We start from the raw sequence: 11,613 nt of genomic DNA, 5'->3' as shown, positions 1-11,613 counted from the left end.
GCTGGACACTGTCCAACTGCAGCTATCTTCCCCCCCCTGCTCTCGTCCATTTTACAGGCGAGGCGTAGTTCGTCTCGACCGGGCCTGTCCCTCCTCGGAGAAAAATCCCAGAATATTAAACATCTGAACAGCTCGGTCCTCGGACCCGTCTTTATCAGAAACAAGATGAAAAGTTTCTGTTGTTGCTTCTCTTCTGTCACGTCTCATCTCCGGTAAGATCACATTTTAATTATTTGCTTTACTTTCCTCTCAGCTCTGCGTTTCGTTCCTGTGTAGCTCTGGAACTCAGCTGGAGTTAAGTTTCACTTTCACTTTGAGACCATCATGTTTTAGATTAACTGAATCATAATAGGGCCATCGTATTTATGATAAAATAATGATATGCAGAGATGGGAAGTAACAATGTACAAATACTTAGTTACTGTAGTCGTAGATCTTTCTGATATTTTTTTATCATCTTTTCTATTTATCTTTGTGGCGACTTTTTACATCTACTCCTTACATTGTAACACATATCGGTAGGCTACGTTCTACTCCTTATATTTTACAAAATTGGCTCGTTACTTTAGTTTTGTACAAGAGGTTATGTCGGAGAGTAGGCCTAGCGCGGACACGCGCCTCACACCGCGAGCGAGTGCGCGCCACACAGAGAAAAAAGTGAGAGAAATTAAAAGGAGACTATCTGTCCGGAGGATAATCAACTGATATTGTGTGTGTGAGTCTTTGAGAACTCTAAGTCGTATAACTCATGTTGTCGGTACATGTAAGCCTGTTGTTGGTCTACAGTTCTTAACATAAGTTATCTAGTGGTTCTGGTGTGTTCTTCACCTGTTAGCTTTGCACATTGATCTTAATGAAGCATCAACACTTTCACCAGCTTTATTTACATGAGGTTTTTTCTTGTTTTGTTTTAACCAAACTTCAGATAGTCCTACTGTAATTTAATTAACAAGTAGATGAAAAGAAGTTGTCTCCGTCCGTGTTTTAACAGACCTGGCCCAGGTGACCTGGGGGGACGTTGGACACCAGAATCAGCTTTAATCCAGTCCTAATCTAGTCCTCAACTTTCACATAATTTCACTGGAGTAATCGTTATTATTGTTTACGTCATCAATACCATATTCAATCTAAATGGATGGGAATATATCTACTGTACGTTGCATTTGACGCACGACTAAGACAACTCAACAGATTCAGCATACTGCATTAATTCACAGCAAATCATTACGGCTTGATGGCGCTAATATTAGCACATACATAGTAGTATGGATGGTGTTAATGTTAGCACATAGTAGTATGGATGGCGCTAACGTTAGCACATAGTAGTATGGATGGCGACATGATTGAACATGAAGAAAACAGAGATCCGGCAGACAAGCAGCAAGACATTCACATCATCCTCGGCCTTATCTGAGAGAGATGTTGGAGACAGTAGGCATCAAGAAGGACTCCTGGCCAATGTGCTGGGGAACTTCTTCATTAATGTCTGTTTAATCATTCATATTTTAATCCTTTATTTTCTTTCCAGAAGCCATATTTGAGCACACACCCATACATGTAGATTAATTTAAATGTTAGGGGGAAGATTAAAAATAGAAACGGGATCTGTGAATTCTCACAGTATCACAACTGAATTCATATCTTTCTGCTCAGTCAGAATCTTATTAACCTGGAGTTTCTGTCATAATAATCATATATAAATGTTTTAGGCCTATTGGCAGACATCCATTTAAAATGTAGCCATTGCCATATAAAGACCGTGTCCTCCATGTCCACTGAAGTTCCTCAGCGTCTCTCTAGTAACATTTGTGTACTCCGGTTAGCTTTGCATAAAAAATGGTTGTCATTCTAAAGGCTACTTTTACATTTATACTTCAAGTAAATTTCCAAGCCTCTATTTTGTTACTTTTACTTGAGTAAAGAAGTTTAATCAATACTTCCACTTTTACCAGAGTGTATTTAACACAAGTATCTGTAGCCTACTTCTGCTTATGTACGGAAAGTGAGTACTTTGCCATCTCTGATGATATGCGTCTATTTACAGTGAGGAAAAGAAGTATTTGAACACCCTGCTATTTTGCAAGTTCTCCCACTTAGAAATCATGGAGGGTCTGAAATTGTCATCGTAGGTGCATGTCCACTGTGAAAGACATAATCTAAAAAAAATCCAGAAATCACAATGTATGATTTTTTTAACTATTTATTTGTATGATACAGCTGCAAATAAGTATTTGAACACCTGTCTATCAGCTACAATTCTGACCCTCAAAGACATGTTAGTCTGCCTTCAAAATGTCCACCTCCACTCCATTTATTATCCTAAATTAAATGCACCTGTTTGAGGACGTTAGCTGCATAAAGACACCTGTCCACCCCATACAGTCAGTAAGAATCCAACTACTAACATGGCCAAGACCAAAGAGCTGTCCAAAGACACTAGAGACCAAATTGTCCACCTCCACAAGGCTGGAAAGGGCTACGGGGACATGTCCAAGCAGCTTGGTGAAAAAAGGTCCACTGTTGGAGCAATCATTAGAAAATGGAAGAAGCTAAACATGACTGTCAATCTCCCTCGGACTGGGTCTCCATGCAAGATCTTAACTCGTGGGGTCTCAATGATCCTAAGAAAGGTGAGAAATCAGCCCAGAACTACACGGGAGAAGCTGGTCAATGACCTGAAAAGAGCTGGGACCACCGTTTCCAAGGTTACTGTTGGTAGTACACTAAGACGTCATGGTTTAAAATCATGCATGGCACGGAAGGTTCCCATCCTTAAACCAGCACATGTCACGGCCCGTCTTAAGTTTGCCAACGACCATTTGGATGATCTCATGGGAGAAAGCCATGTGGTCAGATGAGACCAAAATAGAACTTTTTGGTCATAATTCCACTAACAGTGTTTGGAGGAAGAAGAATGATGAGTACCATCCCAAGACCACCATCCCTACTGTGAAGCATGGGGGGGGGGGGGGTAGCATCATGCTTTGGGGGTGTTTTTCTGCACATGGGACAGGGCTACTGCACTGTATTAAGGAGAGGATGACCGGGGCCATGTATTGCGAGATTTTTGGGGAACAACCTCCTTCCCTCAGTTAGAGCATTGAAGATGGGTCGAGGCTGGGTCTTCCAATGACCCGAAGCACACAGCCAGGAGAACCAAGGAGTGGCTCTGTAAGAAGCAGATCAAGGTTCTGGCGTGGCCTAGCCAGTCTCCAGACCTACCCCCAATAGAGAATCTTTGGAGGGAGCTCAAACTCCGTGTTTCTCATTGACAGCCCAGAAACCTGACTGATCTAGAGAAGATCTGTGTGGAGGAGTGGGCCAAAATCCCTTCTGCTGTTTGACCTCTGGAATTGCAAACAAAGGCTACTCTACCAAAATTGATTTTCTCAGGTGTTCAAATACTTATTTGCAGCTGTATCATACAAATAAATAGTTAAAAAATCATATATTGTGATTTCTGGATTTTTTTTTTTAGATTATGTCTCTCACAGTGGACATGCACCTACGATGACAATTTCAGACCCCTCCATGATTTCTAAGTGGGAGAACTTGCAAAAAAGCAGGGTGTTCAAATACTTATTTTTCTCACTGTATACTGACTCTATCAACCTTGTTTGTCCTGCAGTGAAACACTCACTCAAGTATTTCTCCACTGGATCTTCTGGAGTCCCAAACTTCCCAGAGTTTGTGGCTACTGCAGTGGTGGATGATCTTCTGGTGGGTTACTGCAACACAAACAAAAAGATAGCAGAACCCAAACAGGACTGGGTGAAAACACTTTTAGAAAACAATCCTCAGCTTTGGGAAATGCACAAAGCACAGTGTTTTGAGATTCAGCCTGCCCATTTCAAAGCCGAGATGGATAACTTGAAGCAGAGCATCAGCCAAACTGGAGGTAATACTTCACTGTTTACTGTTTTACATCTTCATTTTATATTAAAGTGACCCAAACTCATCCCCACTTTGAGATAATGAAATTCTAAACATCAATACAAAATCTCTTCACATACACTGGAAGAGGAAAAGCAGTAATACAAGACATCCTTTATTTCCTTCATTGACCGGTCAGATAACGAGACTGAGGGCTCTGTCTGTTTGTATAATTGTTAAAATATTAAATAACTAAGATTTGATGCTGTCTGGAATATTTGGAATTAACTTTACCAGCTTGTCTAGACAAAGAAAACTTTAATAACACAAAATCAGAGTGAATAACATCTGAGACAATGTGCTTTTAGATCAGGGGAAACCCTGCTGTTTCCCATCATGCACTGGAGTTTTGCAGTCGGTGGAGAGCAACTAACCAACTCTAAAACTTCAGCTGACCCACTTTGCCCTGTTGTTGTAATCCAAGAAGTAAAAGTTATATTATTATTATTATTAGTAGTAGTAGTAGTATGCATTATTGTAATGACCGTCTCTGTCTCTCAGGTGTCCACATTCTCCAGAGCATAGCTGGCTGTGAGTGGGACGATGAGACTGGAGAGGTCAATGGTTTTAATCAGTTTGGTTATAATGGAGAAGACTTCCTATCATTCGACCTGAAGACATTGACATGGATTGCTGCAAAACCAAAATCTGGCATTGTCAAACAAAGATGGGATGCTGACAAATCTAGAATAAAATACAATAAGATTTTCCTCAGTAAGATATGTCCGGAATGGCTGATGAAGTTTGTGGACTACGGCAAGAGCTATCTGCTGAGAAAAGGTAGAATCCCATTTCCTGATGTAGTTTCATGAACACAACAATGTTCCTCCAGTCTGCTCAGACTGACCTGCCATTTTATTATCACTCCAATCAGTCTGACATCTCCTTCTTTTTGGCTGTTTTCTGTGGTGGTAAGATTTGATCTAGCCCTCCTCAATCAGTAGAGACCCACAAGTTAGAGTGCTCTGACATTACTTTCTATCAATAGCCAATGATCTCCAGTGCACAGTTAGCATACGGTAAGTAAGTTGAACTGCATTGACAGGTGGTCTGTCAGTTGGTCCGTTTGTCCTTCAGCTTGTTACAGACTCACTGGATGGCTGTAAAATACTGTACATATATTCATGGTCCCAGAGAATCAATTGTAAAAACTTTGAACCTCTGACTTTTCAGCTAACGCCATCATCAGGTCAAATCTCTCTGTTTATCCAGTAATTTGATTTATGACCAAATATCTGCAAAACTAATGACATCCTCTCAGCCTCAGCTGTACTTTAGGTTTAGCGCTAATGAGGAAATATTAGAAAGCTAACATGCAGAGCTGAGATTATAACCTGCCACACATCAACATGCTGGTAAAATGAGCTCAAAGCGTCGCTGTACCTCAGAACAACCTCAGAGCTGCTAGCACGGCTTCACACTCTTAGTGGTGATGTTTGAGGTTTATTTACTTATTTATTTTACTTGGAAGAATTTTCACACCTGTTAACAATTCCCTTTTGTATTTTTCTTTTTCCGTTTTCATTCCATTCACGTTTGATCTCTCTCTCTCTCTCTCTCTCTCTCTCTCTCTCTCTCTGCAGAGCGTCCCTCAGTGTCTCTCCTCCAGAAGTCTCTGTCCTCTCCAGTCAGCTGCCACGCTACAGGTTTCTACCCTGACAGAGCCATGATGTTCTGGAGGAAAGATGGAGAGGAGCTTCATGAGGACGTGGACCTCGGAGAGATCCTCCCCAACCACGATGGATCCTTCCAGATGAGTGTAGACCTGGACCTTTCATCAGTCCCAGCTGAAGACTGGAGGAGGTACGACTGTGTGTTTAAGCTCTCTGGTGTGGAGGACGACATCGTCACCAAACTGGACAAAGCAGAGATCAGGACCAACAGAGGTGAGACTTCTGTCAGAGGTGATGAATGAAACACACATTTAGTTTCCTCTAACAGTCCTGCAGTTGAAGTATCTAATATTTTATATACCATTTTAAAAAGATTAAGTACCAAAAATGACATTTAACAACCACAGCAGGACAAACAGATAATTTGTGTATGTATACAGGATTGTGGTCTGGTTGATAAATGGAGGTTCTTCTCTTCTAACCTGCTTCATCTGTTCAGGTTGGGACTATTTTTTGTTGTTTTCTGCTCAACAGAGAAGCCCACTGACATGACCGTCCCCGTCATCGCTGCAGTGGTTGTTCTCGCTCTCGTCCTCCTCGCTAGTGTGATCGGAGTCCTAGTTTACAGAAAGAAGAAAGGTGAGAGACTCAAACAGAGAGAACGCCTCATTTCTTTCTCAGTGTCTAGATTTTAGACTTAAAATGAATCATTTGATCCAGACTTTAAAGTCTGGATCTTCAAACTTAAGCAGTAAGCGGTGTGAGGCTCAGAGCTGCAGTGTAATTATAACGTTATAAAATTCATATTTTGGTTAAACAGATTATTATTCATGTGTCATTAATTTCATCTTCGTTGCTTCAGCTTTTCATATAATATGAATCAAGACGGTTAATTTTTTGAAAATAAGTATATTTGTTTGTCAGTGTGTTCCATACACTAAGATAGTTATTACCAACCAGGGGTATGTGTACCCCAGGGGTACCTCTGCTGTTGCCAGGGGCTACGTGGAAAGATTGTAGAGCTCTACTGAACATTTATAAATTATGATTTGAATAAAAAAAGAATATATTCAGATATTAGCATTGGGACGCACTGCACTAAGATACACTCATGTCCATTGCAGACTTATCGGCAGTTAAATGGCACTTAAGGAACACTTAGTTACTTTTCTATTGGAACAATCTCTGTCGAGTTTATTTCTGTACAAGGAACAAATGGATTAATAAAACCCATGATTATAGTACTAAAGAGAAAAGAAGAGATGTATTTATCTGTATGAGTGGCTAGAAGAGGGAATCATATCCAGCAGGGGAGAAGTGACCATTGTGAGAACTAAAATGATTTGTCTTTTGTTTTATATTTCAGCCATACGCCCTCCAGCTCCTGACAACAGCGTTGAGTCCTCTGAGAAACTGAATCCAGAATCTAAATGATAAACACATGAATATGGATGGATATGAGAAGGACTGGAGGTGATTGTATTGTGTACTGACTGCATTGTTCCTAGTCATATTTATATGAATGAATGAATGAATGAATGAATGAATGTCTAGTTTGGATGGGTTATTATTCAGTTTGATTTAACTGACTGACTGAAACCTGGACACCGGTGATAGCTGGAAAAGGAAAATAAATGTTTAATGTGTTTATGTAAGTATGTAGATATGCATGTATGTGTTTGTTTACATATATAAATAAGTGAATAATTAAGATGTTTGCATATAACTAAAGGACAAAGTAGAAAAAGGGGGTAGGACCAGACAAGTATTTTAAACTTCTTCGTCCTCCTTTCTGAACGTGGGAATCCTTATTTAAATCATTTACAATAATTTATAAAAAAATGTTTGATTTGTTTTTTTGTTGGTTTTCTTGCTTGAATATTCACTGTGTGTTTGTTTGTTTACCTAGCAGACATTTTCATAAATAGTGTAGCAGTTTTCTATGAAATTTGATGGACAGACCATAAACTAAGAAAGAACTTAATGAAACATCGGTGTATTTAGTGCCACACCTCAATATGTTAAAGACACAGAAATGACTCCTGAAAAACCAGTCAACAGGACAAGGTAACAACTGAAGTTAGTGACTGAATTAAACCCCAACTTTGTATATTTTAGTATTTTCTTGCTTGAAACATCCTGAGGGACTGAAACACGTTGCCTGTCTTTGTCTTTTCCTCCTGTCCTCCTCAGAACAATGATTACATTTCTCTGATTAACACCACCCTTCACATCCTTGTCTCTGCCATGTGCCAACGCGTTAGATATTTGTGATGCAGCATATTGTATCAGTATTTCAGTAGTTTGTACTGTAGTGCAGCACGGGATAAATACGGTTTGCCAGAGTCAGATCTCAGACTGAAATGTGACTCAAGAAACATGACACGACATGCTCGATAGGGAAGATGTTGATATGCAATACTTTATTTTTATGTAAGAAACCCCACCAAAATATGAATACTTTATTTATATATATTTACAGTGATATTTTTAGCTTTGTTTTGAGCGACAAGAAAGTAAAACTTTTGAAATTGTAAATGTTTTTATTCTGCCTAATAAACCCAGATCCTGAGTTAAAATCAGCCATTTGTTCTTGTTTGAGTGGATCTTCTCACTGCAGGCCACTGATTGGGTGGATGACCCTTTTAGGGGCCAATTAAAAAGGTTTACTAACTGCTATAGCATGGAGTACAATGGAAAAAGTAAAAGTTGTTAACTTATTAGTATATTGGCATCATTTCATGTATTACATATCTTTTTTATGTTTCTCTTTTATTTACTTTAAATATTTATTTATGTACCTTTTCCCAAATTGTAGATATTGAACAAGGTATTTTTAAATAGTCCACTTGGGTTATTGTCCTTGTCAAAGATTAGCATATGTGTATACAGTATATAGGTAATGTTTGAAGACATTAAAAACAGCCACGTGTCTCAATAACTTCCCCCAGAGGGCAGCAGAACCCTGAAAACTGAACCCGAATTAGCTGTAAAAAAAGCTGTGTGTGTGTACTAATAGTAGCCAGGTGGAGCTGATGACGTTAATTGGGGGGGGGGGGGGGGGGTAATTGGGCACCACGCGCCACCTGTTGGCTCAGCGCCTGGTTGGAGTTACCTGCGGCCAGCTTACTGGGACCCCGGATGTGGTTTCTTCATTGTGGGTAGGACTACTTCCTGTCGGTGTAGGTTGGTGGTTTTCATTCGGTTTGTAGCTTTAGTATTTGTGTTGTAGCGTTTAGGTTTTTGTTGATCCCTCTCGGCCCCCCTCCGGACATCTTCACCAAACTGGACCAAGCAGAGCTCAGGACCAGCAGAGGTGAGAGTGAGATTAGACTGTGGGGAAAGGGACTGCTTTTTAATAAACCATACCATAAACCAAAAATCATAAACCAATTAAATGTATTGAACTAATGCACAAAACACATCATCTTCATTAATATTTTAAGAGCCTAACAAGATTATTGGATTTTAGAGTCATAGAAACATAGTTTTTACCACGTCCACACACATCAGGATTTTAAATTACTTATGTTATTACATTTTGTGCGTTGCTGTCTTGAGTAAATCTTTTAAATACAACACATAATTTTAAGGACACACTTTTAAGGTACTAGCTGATTAGCCTTATAGTTAACAGGAACAAACATGTATATTCAACAGATGGATGTACTTCTGTTCTAACCTGATGTATCTGTGCAGGTCTTTAGTTTTTATTGTTTTACAACAGAAGTCCAGTCACATGATCGTCCATCACTGCAGTGGTTGTTCTCGTCCTCATTGCTGTCTACTGGAGTCATTGTTTACAATGGGAAGAAAGGTGAGAGAGAAATAGAAAAATCATCTGCTTAATAAAAATTTTTTTTCAGTAGTTTAATTGAAATGTTTGAGTTGATGCTTTAATACAGGTTGTGTTTGAATTAAATTCAAACACACATCAGTTTCCTAAATCCAACAACTGAAAGCAGGGAGGGATTCATTTCAGAGTAGAAGAATCATTTATTGATATTCTGGCATTTCCAGCTGTAAAATGATCTCATTTTGATTTCAGCCAAATGCCCTCGGACTTGTAAGTAAAATCAACTTTTATTCTATTTAACAATCGGACACACTTTGATTAAAAGGTTTTCACATTATTGTGCTGATTTATCTATAGAACTATAAAACAGTTTCCTGTATTTACTAATAAAAGCTCAGAAGAGGATGAATTCTTTCCACAGTTGCACCCTAACAGGGTCTCTGACCTTCCAGGTCCTGACAGCAGCTCTGAGAAACTGAATCCAAAGACCTGACTCTCAAAATGGTCGACTTTGATACAGTATGTGTCATCTTTAAATAGCTTTACAGAACTTAAACTAAAATAATCCCTGCAAGAAAAGGGAAGTTATTGTTACAATATGTATTTGAGATTAGGTAATGGTTTGATTTTTACATGCAAATGTAGAATTTATATTGTCTATAATATGATGCTTAAAATCACCTGAATTGTTTTGGATGCATATATGATCTGGTGGAACACATCAATGGATGAAACCCATTAATTAAAACCCATGTTTTCCTAACTGCTAACTATTGGTAATGGGTAAGACTAGAGGAACCAGATACTGTGATGGTGGTTTCACTTCTCAGCGATCCATGGCATTCACATAAAGTTGAGTATTTTTTTGATTTAATCATTCATGAAGGTCCCCATCAGACCAGTCTGGTTCCAGCCTCTGTAGTTTAGTCTGAGTGGATACAAGTTAGATGAGCAGCAGAGAATGGCTCTTTGCTTGTGTGTGATGGATTTAAAGGAAGATTAAAGATTCCTTCAGACAGGGTTAGAGAATGTCGCCTGTCAGAGCTCACTACCAGAGTCACTGCAGGACCTAATGAAGGCCTCGTAGATATTCTCTAACTTTTAGCACGTTTTACTGTGTATCGATAGGCATGAAGTAAAGTCCAGATCTCCAGGAACCATCACCTTATCATGCGGGAGAGGTTTGTGTTGTCTGCAGCTTGGTGGTCCTGGTATGGTCTCCCATGGCAAAGTGGTCTCGGGTGAGGGTCCAGATAAAGACTGGGTCAACGAGGAAGAGGTGGTTACCCTGCCCGGAGGAAGCCCAAGGCCACCGTCTGGAGCCAGGCCCAGATGGAGGGCTTGTCAGCGAGCGCCTGGTGGCCCGGTTTACCACGGACCCTGATCAAGATCTAATGTAATGCTTTATTTTGGTGCCGATGTTTTGCTTTTCAATAAAGTCCATAATTTAGATTTTTACTGAGTCATCTTTGACTATAGTTGCAGTAACTTTTAAATTGAATGTTCATTGTTCAAAGAGAATGGATCGTAAAGACTATTTTTATCTTCTCAATCAAGTAGCAAATAGTATGTCTGAGTTGCGATACAATAACCTACATTACATTATGTCTTTCAAGTGTACAACGCCACTTCTTCTCCTCTCTCCTTATCCCAGGACGTAGGCTACTGATCACAAAGTTTAACTGCTAAACTTTCAGAAGTTTAGTCTCTCTGACTTCTACACATCACTATCAGCCACACAACGTGTGTTATGTACACAATATGACTTTAAACAGACAAATAACAATTTAAATCCCTCCGATTCAAAACAAAGTGTATATAAAACGTCATAATGTTGAGTCGATTGTGAACCAATCAGCTGAGAGGCGGGTGTTGCCCAGCATGCTCTGGGTCTTACAGGTGGTGAAAGGTAACTGCTCCGCCTGCGTCTCAGAACGGGCCTGTCCCTCCTCGGAGAAACATCCCAGACAAAACATCTGAACCGTCTCAGTCCTCGGACCCGTCTTTATCAGAACAAGATGAAGAAGTTTCTGTTGTTGCTTCTCTTCTGTCACGTCTCATCTCCAGGTAAGATCACATTTTAATTATTTGCTTTACTTTCCTCTCAGCTCTGGTTTTGTTCCTGTGTAGCTCTGGAACTCAGCTGGAGTTAAGTTTCACTTTTACTTCGAGACCATCATGTCTTAGATTAACTGAATCATAATAGTGTCATCGTATTTATGATAAAATGTCTATTTATAGCCTACTAAGATGACCAGACATCCGCGATTT

At 39.6% G+C, this 11,613-nt stretch overlaps 2 protein-coding genes across 2 annotated transcripts in view; both read left to right on the top strand.

The window, feature by feature from the left end:
* Positions 1 to 3,628: 3,628 nt before the first annotated feature.
* Positions 3,629 to 7,531, top strand: LOC116678233 (major histocompatibility complex class I-related gene protein). The gene is made up of 5 exons (XM_032508250.1): positions 3,629 to 3,898; positions 4,435 to 4,713; positions 5,517 to 5,819; positions 6,081 to 6,185; positions 6,913 to 7,531. Exons 1-5 carry the CDS (start codon positions 3,811 to 3,813, stop codon positions 6,978 to 6,980), a joined length of 843 nt encoding a protein of 280 aa, XP_032364141.1. The 5' UTR covers positions 3,629 to 3,810; the 3' UTR covers positions 6,981 to 7,531.
* Positions 7,532 to 11,316: 3,785 nt separating this feature from the next.
* Positions 11,317 to 11,613, top strand: part of LOC116678229 (major histocompatibility complex class I-related gene protein) — a 6,398-nt gene continuing 6,101 nt past the window's right edge. The window contains exon 1 of the mRNA XM_032508243.1: positions 11,317 to 11,409. Within this exon, the coding sequence (XP_032364134.1) occupies positions 11,361 to 11,409 (49 nt within the window). The 5' untranslated portion in view covers positions 11,317 to 11,360. The remainder of the gene's footprint in view (positions 11,410 to 11,613) is intronic.

The sequence above is a fragment of the Etheostoma spectabile genome, unplaced genomic scaffold (genome assembly GCF_008692095.1).
Source record: "Etheostoma spectabile isolate EspeVRDwgs_2016 unplaced genomic scaffold, UIUC_Espe_1.0 scaffold00006713, whole genome shotgun sequence".
Taxonomy (NCBI): Eukaryota; Metazoa; Chordata; class Actinopteri; order Perciformes; family Percidae; genus Etheostoma; species Etheostoma spectabile.
The sequence above is the reverse complement of the archived record's forward strand: the minus strand, read 5'-3'. Positions and strand labels throughout refer to the sequence as shown.

What these genes read in the sequence shown, in the direction of transcription:
- LOC116678233 (XM_032508250.1), top strand. Translation starts at nt 3,811, where the DNA reads ATGCACAAAGCACAGTGTTTTGAGATTCAGCCTGCCCATTTCAAAGCC. An exon ending in GAGCATCAGCCAAACTGGAG is followed by an intron (nt 3,899 to 4,434) that starts GTAATACTTCAC and finishes TCTGTCTCTCAG; the next exon opens with GTGTCCACATTCTCCAGAGC. An exon ending in GAGCTATCTGCTGAGAAAAG is followed by an intron (nt 4,714 to 5,516) that starts GTAGAATCCCAT and finishes CTCTCTCTGCAG; the next exon opens with AGCGTCCCTCAGTGTCTCTC.